Source organism: Lactuca sativa, chromosome 4, assembly GCF_002870075.4.
Source record: "Lactuca sativa cultivar Salinas chromosome 4, Lsat_Salinas_v11, whole genome shotgun sequence".
NCBI lineage: Eukaryota > Viridiplantae > Streptophyta > Magnoliopsida > Asterales > Asteraceae > Lactuca > Lactuca sativa.
Window position 1 is genome coordinate 28,230,996 of NC_056626.2, and position 15,190 is coordinate 28,246,185.

A 15,190-nucleotide genomic window follows, 5' to 3' on the forward strand; every position below is an offset into this window, starting at 1 on the left:
TTAATTTCAAGCATTCAGAAAAAATTTCTCTCTTAAATGTATAGTTTATGTCTACAAAAATCCTACTATTTCTCTATCTACCTCTCGATGTTCAAAGCCCATAGATTTCCAAATCATTTCTCAAAATGCCTGTACTGATTATATTCTAAGCCTAATCAAAGAAGGTACTGTTCAAAGAGTATTTTATTCACTTCTTGTCATTATACTCTTCAACTCATTTTCTCCTACTAATATTTTGGTTATTTAATATGATTATTACATTTCGAATTATTATAACAATTAATTCCACAAGATTTGAGATTTTTGTTAAAATAAATTTTATTTTAAACTATCAAGCTAATAATATTATTCTAGCCTAATTCTAGATATTTCACATTCCACATTTATGATATATATATATATATATATATATATATATATATATATATATATATATATATATATATATATATATAGAGAGAGAGAGAGAGAGAGAGAGAGAGGTTCAAATGTTTTCACCATCTATTGTGTGCATGTATGATTGATTCTGGGTCAATTATTTTAGTTATTTTAAAAAAAATAATTAGTACATATTAAATGCTAAAGATGTAATTAATACCCATTATATCTTCAACATATAATATGTATTAATTACTTTTCTTAAAATAACTAAAATGATTGGTTCAGAATCAATCATACATGCACACAATAGATAGTGAAAACAAAATAACCTAACTATATATATATATATATATATATATATATATATATATATATATATATATATATATATGTGTGTGTGTGTGTGTTTTGATGGCTACATTATCAAGCATTACTATATATAATAAAACCAACTAGGTTATGAATAATACCAGTTTACATGTGATATTTTTACACACGTAGATAATCTCCTTTTTTTCGCTTCCAACTTAAACTAACTTTCTACCATTCAGTATTATGTCCCATGTAAACCAATCTCGTCGAGTACAACCGAAACAACCACCGAACCGATCGTTTCATCCATCACTGCTAGCATCTCTAGAACCCACCATCACAGGCCGATCGACCATCTCCAACCCACACGCTTCCAGTCAAACACCACCACCTTCACAAATTGTTGTCATTTCCGCGATGATTGAAACATAGCCTGCATCACCCTTTTTCCTCCGTCCATCTACATAACAATATCATTGTACAGCCCATCATCTCAACAGCACACCCACGAAAATTGCATCCTTCTTCTCCCTCCATCAGACTTGCACCTCCAAAATCCACCAGTCTCAAACCGGGAACAAACATACTGCCACCAAGACCATCTGTGCCTTTACACCATCTCAATCCACTAGAGCTCACCCACTTGTTTTCGAACAACATCATAGTGAATTAAGAAAAAAGAAAAAAAAAAGGAAGCTTGAGGGGAGCATAAAATGGACTAAATATATTGTGGGCTTAGCTAAAAGCTTTCGGGAGAGAAATTAGGCTTTTAGAGACTTGAGTTTATGAATCGAAGATAAACTAAAACTTTTGTTGTCATTAATAACATCATACATCTTTGTATGTTACTTTGATGACACGTTATATTCTTGTTTGCATATTCCTACTTCCTAGTAAACTTATAATTTTGCTTCAAATCTAAAGTACAAAAAAAAGGAATAAATTTTAGATCAAATATATAAAAAAACTTAAAGCAATCCGTGTAGTAAAACTTAAGTGATGGATACCATAAGTTAAATAAAAAGAAGTAAAATAGAAACAAAATATTTAAAAGGATATCTGCTTGAAACAAATAATTACGGAAATTACAAAAAGGAACACCATAATTTTCAAATTGACCCCTCAACATTTAATCAATTCTCATTGCCCATGATATCGAGAATTGTTTACCAATTGGTATATTCAACCCCTTAACCTCAACCATTTTGCTCTTCCCAACACCCTTCCCTTTCAACTCATCTAAAAACTTATGCTCAGTTTCAACCAATTCCACCTTCGAAACATCCAAAATTCCCATAATACCCTCCACCTCTACCGAAACTTCCCCTTTAACCCCTGTTAACCCAACCACGGTTACTTTCTCGATAACCAAACCTTTTTCAAGAGCAAACTTACTCTCTTGAACCTCCGACCATATCTTCACAACTCCGTTAACAGCCTTTGCGCTAAACTCAACATAAGTTGACTGACCGTTTCCCAATTCCATCTCCGGCAGCTCATCATTATCGACATAAACCTTTCCTTTGGCCTCCCCCGCCGTGGCCCCAGCCGGAAAAGTCACAATCAAGGTAAACGGCGTCGTTCTTGCTTCTCGTGTTATCATTCCTCCCTTTTGCATTGGAAGAATCGTGTTTTGATATAAATGGACGTTAATCACGTGCAAGGGAGCATCCATGGAGAAAGACTCTGTCTCTTTCGCGACAACCACTTTGCTCAAATCAAACAAATTATACCAAGTTCCAGTTGGGAACATGACACTGATTTTGGTTTGATGTTTGTCAAGAACCGGCGACACCATTAGGCTACTTCCGAGCAAAAACTGTGTGCTTACATTGTAAAGTTTGGTTATACTTGGAAACGAGAAAAAAAGCGGTCGAGCAATGGGTGAACCGGTTGTGTGAGCTTCATAAGTCAAAGTGTACAAATAAGGAAGCAGCTTGTACCGCATACCTAATGCATTTCTTGCCGATTTAGCAACCGACTTCCATTGGTAAAGTTCTTGTCTTGGTGAATAGTAATTCGCGTGGTCTCTTGAAAACGGGTAAAACGCACCCAATTCGATCCAACGGTTACAAAGCTCTTCGGTTGGCGCAGGGTAAAACCCGCAGATATCTGAGCCAACCATCGGGATCCCAAATATACCAAAATTCAACATGGTGGAGATTGAGTATTTTAGATCATCCCATGTTCCTTTATTGTCGCCGGTCCAATGGGCTGCATACTTACCCGATCCAACAAACGTGGATCGGGTAAGTATAAAAGGACGTTTGCCCTGGAGGCCTTGCAGGCCTTTGTGTGTGGCAACAGTCTGGGAGAATCCGTATATGCTATGTGCGTCATACTCCCGGACGCCGTTGTAGTGCACTGCGCTAGTTGCGATAGTTTTGTATCCGATCGGGACAGATGTTGCGGACGCGTTGATTTTGTATGGGGGCTCGTCCCATTTTGTTTTTGTAATGTTTTTGCAATCCAAACAACAGATCCAACCCGGCCCGGTTCCACTGGGGCATTGTTTCCCTTGTGGAATTTTGCAGAGGCCTGAACAAAAATTCGAAGCCTCGTTCATGTCGATCCAGAGCCCGTCCACAGGGACGAGTTCGTGGAACCTTCGGATTTCATCAACCCACCAGGATACGGTCTTTGGGTTGAGGAAATCCGGGAAGTTAACTGGCCCAGGCCAGACTTGGGCCAGATAGGGTTTTCCTTCGTATTTGATGAAAACATCGTTAGCTAGACCTCGTTGGTAAGTACCATAAGTTGAATTTACACCAATTCCAGGGTCGATAATGACAATGTACTTCATGCCACGAGAATGTATTTTGTTCAAAAAGTTAAGGAGTTTTGGACGAGGGTAGTTTCGGGAATTGAGAGTGAAATCTTTGTGTCCATCCATATGATCGTCGTCGTTCCAAATTACATCGAGTGGAATTTTTGATTTCTTGTAATTTTGGACAACGTCTTCGACGACTGATAGATTGTGGTAACCCCATCTGCATTGGTGAAAGCCTACAAATGGAAAGCAATGTACGTTTAGATGGATGCAATACTATTTTATAATTATTGGTATTGGAAATAGATATTTAATTGGTGAAAGCGACAAAATTTCATTAAAATTGATGACCTACATAGTACATACACATGTGTCACTTGTATGGGCACATCTTGGTTAAAAACAAGAAAATCTCAACAGATTTTTTGTTTTAAAACACAACCTTTATTCGATACTCCAAATTGAGTAATATACAATTAAAATAATATATATCTTTCAACGCACGAAAAATTACAAGAATTACATTTTCGAGGTATGCAAACTTGTGTTTAGCAAATTAAAATACTACACATATTATGTTATTGGCAATTAATTTGCTACAAAATAAACTCAATATAACTAGAGTTATTATCATTAATTATAGCAGCTCAAATATCCATCATAAGTTGTCACTTTCCCCATTTACTTTGTGATAATAATGATTGAATCGTTTTCTATTTTCACATATTTTTGCAAAAATAAACATACATTTTCTAATCACGTGTAATGGTAGAAAATAAATAAGCAATCAAAATGTAACTTGTTCATTCGTATTTTAAGTATTACCTATATTATTTTATGAACATGGATGGTGATTGCGTGTCAGTGTTTCATGAAACAAGTATTTTGTACAAAAACATGAATTACAATTTACAAATATTTATAAGTTGTAAGGTACAAGTATTTAATGCATTGGAGATATTTATGTGGAAAATGGTACTCACCGAGAGACCAGTAGGGCATAGGAGCAGGTCGGCCAATAAGTTGAGTATACTGATCGACAACGGCAAGAGGGGAAGTCCCGGAGAAGAAGTAAAAGTCGAAAATACCCCCAATCACTTTGTATGTCAGAGAGGTCCCTCTGTACACCACATCCATTCCATTACTGTTCAACAGCAAAACCCCATGTGCTTTCGCCTCCCCACCGACGTTTCTCAAATCCATATACACCGGATGTGATCCGTACAAATCCATATTCAGGTTGATCGCCGATTGATCCGTCGTCCACAGCGTGTATGCTTCGTTTGGGTAGAGCTTAATCCCATGCGGCTGTGTGTTCTCTCCGAGCCCATACAACGACGCATCTTTTGGTAGAGATGTTGAGATCTCGAGGTACTGGTCTTTGAAGACTAGAGAGTTGTAGGGGGAGGATTTGTCGGTGGCGGAATTGAAAAGCGTCTCGCCGGTGGATTTTCTTTTTACGGCGAACGAAAATGGGTCTGCGGTGTAGCTGAATAACAACTCGCTTCCGGCGAATTCCGTCGTTGTGGCGGGGGTTTTTGTCTGTTTTGACGGCGTCTCCGGCGGTTGTTGTCGTGGTAAGAGGTTGTACGGTAGTTCCCATCTTTGCTTCTGTGCATCGGTAATGTGTACCCTTAAACGGTCATCGGTTTCATGCCTGAAAATCCGGCAGCCAGTCGGAGTCGGGTCAGATTAATAACCAAGACGTGAAGAAATCACCAAAGAGAAGAAGAAACTGATAGTAATTTCATTTTGATCCTTTTTGTTTAAAACATTACATTTACCCCCATAGAATATAATTGAACACATAAAATACTCTTCACTATGTAATTTAACACTAGCATTGCTCTAAATAGATAACAATGTAACAGATAAAGCAAGGGGTGTGTTTGGTTTACATGAATAATCGAGGGAGCAAAGTGAAAAAGTAAACATAAACTGTGAATGTGAGTTGGGGACTTACTTGACGTATAGCTGCAAAAGAGGGATATCAGGGCCGTAGATGTTGTTTTTCTGTTTGACTTGGAGTTGACCGACAAGTCCACCGTCGGAGGTTTCATGAATGGAGATCAGACGGTAGCCATTGCCGATCGGAGCAGGTCCGGATTTTGAAGAAGAAGAAGAAGATGTAATGCTGGCTATACATGATGATACAAGGAGTACGACTGCAAGATGTAGAAGGGGTCTCGAAGAAGAGACCATTGTCGGCGGTGGTTTACGGTGGGTGGTGGCGGAGGAGACTGGTGGTGCAGTTGGTGTAGCTACAGAGCTATAGAAACAGTGAGGTGTAGTGTATATATAGGAAAGGGGAGGGAAAGAGAGTCATGGGAGCGATATGGATGGAATGATTGTTTATGTATGGATAAAGAAATTATGGCCGTTGATTTAGGTGTATTTTAGTAAAGGTGATATGCGAATCATATGGTAGAATTTTAAAGCATTTTATCGTGTATCAAAGACTTTATTTTCCACAGATGATCTTTGTTAATGTACTTTCAAAATGTACTTTTATGAACAACTTTGAAAGAAAAGCATAAAGTATTGTACCAAATCAAATAGTTCAATTCATTTTAGCATCTTGTTAAATGCAACTTTTATATGATGTTTTGTGAAACCGTAGGAATTTGGATAAGTGATTGTAATATTTTATACTCTTTTCGTTTTAATATTATTGTCTACAGACAAAAAACATACAGATTAATAAAAACATTAATTATCACTAACTTTATATAATAAAATGACAGTTTTGTCCTTACTTTGTATTTAATGTTCCATTAAATATTTAGTTGATTAAGTAATAATGAGGGGATATTTTGGTAAAAATGTTATTTATTTTTAGAAGTAGACTAGTATTTTGGTACAAATTAAAAAGGAAAGATGGATTATAATTTTGGGACAGATGAAGTATATGTTACAAACCAAATAGAAATCAATATAGAAAAAATTACTAAGCCAGCCATAATCCTTAATTACTTATAAATTTTTAGCCAAAAATTAACACTTATTTCATAATAGAAGTTAAACTATAGGTTTCCTAATTTTCCTACTCTTTCACTTAAAATCTATAGTTTCAGTGACATCTGTATAAAGAATTTTTTTTATTTTCAAAATCAAAACCGTAGGTATTAAAAAACCTACAGTTTATTCTCTAATGTTTACGGTGTCCCAAAGAGTAGTTTTTTAAAAACCTACGATTTCATCAAGGAAACCTACGGTATACAAGCATTTGATGCTCAATTTGTGCATTGTCTACTTGTACACCGTATGTTTCGAAATTTTTTGTTTAAAAAAGAACAATAACAAACTATATGTATAAAAGCTAGTTCTAATTAAGATTATGCTAAAATTTCAACAAGAATCGAAAAATACATGGTTTGGTTGTTCTGTGAAGGTTCCATTAAGAAAAAATAATAGTCTAACTTACTTGAAAATTACATAAAATCACCTAATCTGAAAACTAAAACTTTATATAATCCGGGCCGGCGAGCTCTGAAATGGTAGATGACCCATGAAATATTAGTTCATTACGTGAAAGAGTAGTCAATTTTTTTTGTTACATTGACCGTAGTCAATTGGCGTTGACCATAGGTTTTTTTTTTAAAATGCGGTTTTAGTGACTATTATGGGATAAGTGCTATTTTTTGGCTAAAAATAAATTAGTAATTAGGGATTATGGTTAGTTTAGTAATTTTTTCATGAATATAAGACTTTATATTTTAAAAAATTATAATTATATTTAACCTTTGGTATTTTTAGCTTGAACAATATATTCATATATATTCTTTTAAGAATTTTGTGTGTTATGATTGAAAAGAAAAATATGTTGATTATTTTGGTAATTATGATAAAGTGATTTGTTATTTTGTACATTTCTCCATGTTAATATATCCATTATAGAATGTTTATTTTGATACTTTACTACTGTGAAAAAGGCAAAGTCCCAGCACATTCCAAGAAATGTGCGTGGTCCTATCATAGCCTGAACCAAGCATGGGAACGATAATATAATATATTAATATGTAGCTATTTATGTTAGGTTTTGACTTACATTTGCAACAAGATAATACACCACCTTAATAATATTAATATTTGTTGGTCCCATTTAATTATAGGATTTGATGATGACTAACGTTGTAATATCTGGACCTTGAAAAAAAATGTTCTTTTATAAGTTTAGACAATTTATTCCAATAGTATATTGTACATACAATCGATTTTGGTCGGTCGATGAATTTTCTCTAAGACCATGAGGTATACTTCTCACGTCTTCTCCTTCCACGTCACCTCCATCCCCTGAAAACTTTGTCATCTTTTCCTTCCACACCAAGAATGGTGTACCTACAACATGAGCTATCATTGTGGTTTGTACAAGAGAAGAGAGATGAACATGGAATAGAAGAAACAGGAAAAATAACAACAGTCTCCCATTGACTGAAAATGATCAACCCTTCCCCGTTGGTATGTTACGCTCCGTGTCACACACCACAAACCGCCACGGATCACCAAGAATGGTGTACCTACAACATGAGCTACCATCGTGGTTTGTACAAAGTAGAGAGATGAACATGGGGAAGAAGAGATAGGAAAAAGGATAGTTGTTTCCCATTGGTTGAAAATGGTCAACCCTTCTACATTAGTTTGTTTCGCTCCGTGTCACATACCACGAACCACCACGACCATGGCACCAAGGATAGTGTGTACAATTGTGGCCTCCCTGTGATCACCTGGTCACAAGCTCCTCTTATGGCGTGTATACGTTTGGCCTAAGTGTTGTACCATATGTTAGTCAGACAATAACATGCTTATTATAAGCATGATTTGATTTAAAGACTTTGTTTGTACAAGTATAAGTTAGATTCTTCCATGGTGTTTCCAAGCTCTTTGAAGATACCTGCTTATCATCTCTCAAAATGTTTTTTGAACCACAACCATATATAAGAGCTAGTTAGGAGCTACCATCATAAAAAATAAAAACTAATTACCGTTTCTAACACAAAACCAATTAAAGGAAAACAATTTAATATTATTTAAAAGTACTTCCTTCTTATACTTGTTTTAATGAAAGAACATGGAATTTTGGTAAGGCCATTTGACTTGAATGGTCGTCATATACACTGAGTCTAAAGTTGTACACTTGAAATAAGCTACATGTTGAACATCAATCAATCTGTCATAGACAATAACCAATAAAAAACTGGAAGTTGTAAATCCATCAATCCCATAATCCAAGGCTAAAGCTCGCAAGCCAAAGAACACTTGAAAAACAAATGGCAAACATTTTCACTACAAATTGAACACAAGAGAGACTCCACTTCCACACTATATTCATCAAGATTCCTCTGTGTTGGATATGATCCACGATTACTCTCCATATAAAGATATTAATCTTTATAGATATTGTAAGAACCCAAAACTTAGAGAGGTTGACTTTTAGTCAAATATTGACCAAAATGACAAAATGGTCATTTAGAAGAATTTTATAATTTTATGAAGTTGTGACTTCATGAAATAGCCAAAATAAGTTTAAGTCACTTAAATGAGGTTATATGAGTGAGTTCAAGAGAAGAAATGCATGAGAAGGTCCATTTCGTCCAAAAGGGTAAAATGGGAAATTTTATGCTTTTAGGGCCAACTTTGTGACATAACAAATTAAGAGCCATATTAAGTAAGTAAGAAACTACTTAACAGAGTTGTAGAACTATCCCTACCTTCATGTGGATATAAAGATCATAGGAAACGATTTTAAGAAGAAGAATATGTTGGATTAGTGTCTAAGTCCATAATTATTTTGGTATATACTTGACCCGATGGTGCATGGTCCTTTTGGGTTGCCTTCACCAAAGCAACTTGATAGGATGAATTATGGAGAGAGAGGATTAATTATGATTTATTAATATATTATGAGAATAATATATTAAAGGAGAAATCATATTGTTTAATTAATATTAGTCAATAATTAATAAGAATTAATTTTGTGGCTAAAAGAGATTAATTAAATAAAGGGGACTAGAACTCTCAATTGTGTGATAGTTGAATATTGGGCTAATGGACTCCATAAAGGATGGAGTGGACAAATTCTATGGAGAAACCCATTAGAAATCGTCCAAGGCCTTTAAGGAGGGAGTCCATGGGTTGCTTAGGGCTTAAGCAGTTAAATTAGGGTTTCCTTGTTAGATAACCCTAATAGCCTCACTATTTAAGGATCCCTAGAGCACCAAAAATGTGGTGAAGAGTTCCACTAGGGTTTCTGGACGTTTTGGGCAGCCTCCTCTCTCCTTATTCTTCATCCTCTTGCTCTTGGTGTTTGTGAACCATTAAAGGAGTGGCAATTGTGACTCTAAGCTTTCTAAAGTCATTACAAGGAGGATTTGTGATTGTTATTGCTATATAACAATCAAAGGTAATTCTCTAAACCCTAATTTCAGTTTATAATATGTTAGATCTAATGTTGTAAGTCTTGGATACAATGCATGTACAATAGAGAAACCTAGATCCAAGCATTAGGGTTTGCATGAGCACATAGGATGTTCTTATGGCCAAAACCCATCAGTGGTATCAGACCCTTGATTGGTTTCTAATGTATATGATTGTATGTTGAATTATTAACTGAAAAACGATTTTTTGGCTTCTGCCCGATCTGACTCGGCGAGTCTGTCTGACTCGGCGAGTCCAGGGGTCAGACAGAGGGAATATCGGGATTTCTTACTGTTTTGCTGAAAGATTAATACCAAAAACGTATTTTTATGATAAAATCCGATTTTTATTATATTTGGATGATTATCCTTCATAAAACAAAAGATAATTTCAAATCTTTTGAATAATAGTTTCCTTATATGATAAATATGGATTATTTAATTTATTTGGTAATTATCTTATGGGATTAGGTCAAATATTTGATCCTTGTGTTGTGAAAAAGTTTCAATTGTGCCCATGTAAGTTTTATGTTTTAAATTTGAACTTAAAGGTTTTGTTTTGAAATTTAAATAGTTAAAACACTAATGTTTTGAAATGTTTCAAAACTTGCCCTCAAGTTTTGAATTTAAAAGTTGATTAAAAGTTTAATTTAGAAATGTTAAATTCTAAAACCCTGGTATTGTTTTGAAAAGTTCAAATCACACCCTTATGGTTTTATTAATTAATTAAAGTGTGTAATTAAAAGAGGTTTAATAAATCCATAAAGTTTTGGTTCACAATTTAATTAAATTAAAAGTATAATTATTAAATTTGACCACCTAGTATTTTAAAAGTGTAAAATACACCATATACTATATATAACATTAAAAGTCTAATATTATATATATATATATATATATATATATATATATATATATATATATATATATATATATATATATATATGGGTAAAAGTCAGTCTTACCGTTAGTAGGCCTCATTCACGAAGCTGGTCTATAAGGGGTGTTTAAGGAAATTGCTTATAAAATGGTGATTGAATGGGTATCCACTCTTACCCACCGCACTCTTGACTAGTGGAGGGTCGTTAGCCGAACGGGTAGGATAGGACAAAAACCTTTCATTATAAGTATAATGAAGTACAAAAGTAACTTAATGTTTTACAAATAAGTTCCCAATCTTAGTTACTTTAGGCAAAAGTGAATTGATGCAATTCCATGAAATTACACTTTGTGCCCTTGCGAAGACGTTAGTGGAGCGTGTGTGGTTAACCGACACACTACATGGTTCTAAGCAAAGGTAGAAAAGGGTGACTCATTGTTTGTCATAGTTCGGTGGAGCGTGTGTGGTTAACCGGCACATCGAATAGGTGATTGTAACATTGAGGGCACCATGTAAGTTTGCATGGTTATTCACACCTTGTTTTGTGATCCTCGGCATCCCAGTCACAAATCGAGGGGCATATCGAGACTTAAACATGTCATTGAAAAGTTCAATGAATCTCAAAAGATCTAGGAATTTTCAATAGATTTAAAACTTAAATTTCTTTTTCGTTTTTCATGGTGGAAATTAGTGAATCTTCATTCACTTACCTTCAAATGTTCTGCAATTTGGGTTACGGAATCCCTCTCCCAAGTTGTAGAGTATTGTGTTGGGTCCTAGCCTTAATATCTCATTTGGGTGATTTATTAAGGACTCAATCAATCAACCAACTTGAATTTTTCTCCCATTTTGTAGATGTCAAGGTATGACAACTATGGTCTTCCCAAATCCCGTGGAACAAGCTTTTCACATGAAGATGATATTCCACGATTCGATCGAGGAACACGAGATCATGCTTCACTTCCTCCACCTCATCCTATTGTTATCCCTAACCCACAAGCTCAAAAGATTGAAAAGTTCAAAATCACTCAAGCCCTTTTGGCAAGTAAACATGAAGAAGGAAAGTCAGTGTGTGCACACGTCCTAGAGATGAAGTCACACATTGATAAGTTAAGAATGTTAGGGTCTGTTGTCGGTGAGGAGCTGGCTATTGACTGGGTTCTTCAGTCACTTCCTGACTCATATAGTGAGTTCGTAAGAGAGTACTATATGATGAACGACGACGTAACCCTCATCGATCTCACCTATATGCTTATTGCTACTGAATCAACAATGATTTGGTGCATTGGAAATGCAAAGTTGATTGGTGGATCTACCTTCCAGACCTCTATGGATATAGGAAATGGCAACAAAAGGCATGCCATGATCGAAAAGTTTGATCATAAGAGAAAGGCGAAGTCAAAAGTAGTTCCATGTGCTGTTCCAAAAGAGTCAATTTGCTTTTATTGCCAAGAAAAGCGGCATTGGAGACGAAGCTGCCCTATTTACCTAAGAGATCTAAGAGATGGGAGAGTCAAAACATATGGCTCTACTTTAGGTAAAATCCATTAACTAACTCTTTTAAGTTCCTATTCTAGATCTTAATACATGATGTGATAAGATTACATTTCGATGTTTTGTAGGATCAAAGAAAAGAGAGGAAGCTTAAGGGAAAAAGTAAACGGAATCTAATCGTGAAGAAATGGATTTCGATCACATTACTTGAAGATTAGAATCTTGAGCTACTACTTGGAGTTAGAATCAGATTGCTAAGAAATATGTATTAACATAGTTTTACAATTGAATTGCATTGTAAGGACAAACTTTTCCGCAATAAAATAAATTTTGATTTTATATTATTTATTTATCCTTGCAATGACGTGTATGAAAAGTTGATGTTTGTAAGTTTCTATTATTAGCAATAATGGATTTGATTCTTAATTAAGTTATTTGTGGAAATGTCAAGAATTTACTAAATAGGGAAAGTTTATCATCGCCCAAGTTTCAATTGGACAGAAACTTGGAATCATACAACTTGGTTGCATGATGAATGAGAAATTTCATATTTGGAAATTAGACTAATTCGTTGACAAAGTGTCAAGTAAAGGACTAGGAGATCGAGTACACAAAGTTGTGTGTTGATCAAGTCCACCACAAGAGTAACAAAGATATTCATCATGATTTACTAAGGTTAAGTAAATATGATTATACTTATGAGATTGAGTGTAATTATCAGTTGATTGTAAGAGTTTCAATAAATAGTAGAATGAATAAAGAAGAATCAAGTAGGCAGAAAGATAAAAGTTTCTCTATTCTAAGAAAAAGGGAGAGTACCTTTTATTATGTTTTATGATAGGTCTTAATGATTAAGAACCATATCTCAATTGATCCTCTAAGTGAGTCTTAGTGCAATTGTATGTCTGAGAAAAGGAATCAAGAATTGAAGAAATGGTTAAATCAAGAAGTCAATCATACTTCGTTCCAAAACCAAGTCTCAGAGTTAAGATTGTGAATTGAGTGACAAGTCTCAAGAAGTGTTTTGTCTTGATAAAAGATACACTAACTCTTGAATATTTGTTTGTCAAGAAATGTTTATTGACAAGAGAATCTTATATGTCAAGGAGTCAGTGGGAGTCTAAATGGTCTTGAAAGGTTTCAAGAACAAATCAAGAATAAACATTATCAATCATCACTAGCACACGACTTGAGGTTCACAACCTATCGTGTTGACACTATTTTGCTTCTATGCCATTCCAGTTGAGTTAATTATGCATGTGAGTTCTATGAGTTCTCATTTGAAAGCGTAAAAGGCAAGCACATTGATCAATGAAAAGTACATTGATAGGAAAGGGTGAGCTGCTTAATTACTTGGAAGACATGGTGGGCACTCGTGTTACCATAAGGCAAGAACTCAAGATTGAGAAAGTTCGGTCCATATGAGTTTGGATTTGTCGCAAACTTTGGTTTTGACAAATTCACATGGATCGGAATAGATACACCATTAAAATCTAAGTGTCATAAGATTTCCTCCTTCATTAGAATGACTGTGAGGAAATGCTTTCTCTAAGAGAGATTTTAAGAAGATAGTAATTGTGAAATTGTATTCTCGAATTTGATTATGGTTACGGTATCCCTTTCCATAAATCGAATTGTGAGATTTGGCAATTAGTCTGAATTGTTTAGACACACATATGAGCTATCTAAGGCAAAGGTGTATAAGTTTAAGAAGCTTGATAAAGGATTATCAAAGCATTAGGTATTAGAAATATGAACTTCAGAAATTCAATAAGTATTGTTTTCTGGAAGTTCAGTTGTTTTCTAAAACATGTCAAAGCTAGTGGGAGCATAAGCGTTATGATTATATGATAATAATCATCATGATAGTGGGAGCATAAATGTTGTGCTTGTATGATTATTAAGGTAAGTATTGCAAGTTATCAATATTAATTATAGAAAACAAGAGTTATACTTTGCAAAGTCGTAAGGGTTGAATAGTTGTTTTGCTATAATTAAGGGAGAGAATATTGTACTTCGTTTCAAAATCTAAAGCTTAGATTGAGAAATTTTAATAAATTTAGTCAAAGGATACATAGTGTGTTCTCAAATTTCGATTATGATTATGGCATCCCTCTTCATAGTTCGAATTGTGAGAATGTGGCACATAAAATATTATGGCAGAAGATTGATAAAGTATTAGATCTTTATGTAAGACATTATGCATTGAGTTCCATACACTTCGGGTATAGGATCGATTGCAAATGCTATAATATTTGACCATTCTAAAATTTTCCAAGTGTCTAGCGCATTTTGAGGGAAAAGGGACAAGAATCGGTTTTGACTAAAATAATTAAACAACTATCAAAAGACGATCCAATGCTCGTTAAGGATTGGTCGCTTGTGAGTAGTTGGAAGTATGGTATTGGATGGAACATATCGACATTATTATGAATAGATAAGATTCTATTAAGAATAAGTTGTCGTATGGCAAAATATGGAAATGTTTCCATATTGGGAGTTGGACATTGAGAATCTATGTCTAGATTAGAAACTTTTGTGCAAGAAGGATGTTCAAAGGAATGTACTTTGAGTGAGAGACATCATATCTATAGAATTGCTTCTGATAGAGAATGGCCAAGTCTTGATGATTTTGAGCTATGACTTTAAGAAAGGATCATTGCATAAAATGTTAGAATCTAGCATATTCTATAAGTGGCAAGAATTTGACATTCTTATACTTATGATAAGGATTGGGAGTTGTGAAATGAGTATGATTGGAAATGTGTTCATTTGATCTATTTCACAAAGTAAGGACCATAGGTAAACATTGTGTGCATGCTAAGAGCATGGGACAATTGTTGTTATAATTCAAGTAAGAAGTTGATTACCCGAAACAACAAATAATGAGTAATCAATATGGTGATTAAATAAAATGTTTTATTTATACCCATAGTTTGG

The 15,190-nt window shown here is 34.6% G+C and overlaps 1 protein-coding gene and 1 long non-coding RNA gene across 2 annotated transcripts; one reads left to right on the forward strand and one right to left on the reverse strand.

Moving 5' to 3' along the window:
- Positions 1–1,721: 1,721 nt before the first annotated feature.
- LOC111894469 (alpha-xylosidase 1) lies at positions 1,722–5,863 on the reverse strand. The gene is made up of 3 exons (XM_023890543.3): positions 5,427–5,863; positions 4,447–5,120; positions 1,722–3,699 (listed from the first exon to the last, which is right to left on the reverse strand). The coding sequence occupies exons 1-3, from the start codon at positions 5,663–5,665 to the stop codon at positions 1,823–1,825; spliced, it is 2,790 nt and encodes a 929-aa protein (XP_023746311.1). The 5' UTR covers positions 5,666–5,863; the 3' UTR covers positions 1,722–1,822.
- On the forward strand, positions 5,065–5,661 carry LOC122197271 (uncharacterized). The gene is made up of 2 exons (XR_006190128.2): positions 5,065–5,204; positions 5,335–5,661. It is a non-coding gene; the product is annotated as an uncharacterized LOC122197271 (long non-coding RNA).
- Positions 5,864–15,190: the final 9,327 nt, after the last annotated feature.

Coding starts and splice junctions, on each gene's coding strand:
- LOC111894469 (XM_023890543.3), bottom strand. CDS start 5,665: ATGGTCTCTTCTTCGAGACCCCTTCTACATCTTGCAGTCGTACTCCTT. Junction 5,121..5,426: donor CTTTTGCAGCTATACGTCAA/GTAAGTCCCCAA, acceptor CCGGATTTTCAG/GCATGAAACCGATGACCGTT. Junction 3,700..4,446: donor TATGCCCTACTGGTCTCTCG/GTGAGTACCATT, acceptor TTCCATTTGTAG/GCTTTCACCAATGCAGATGG.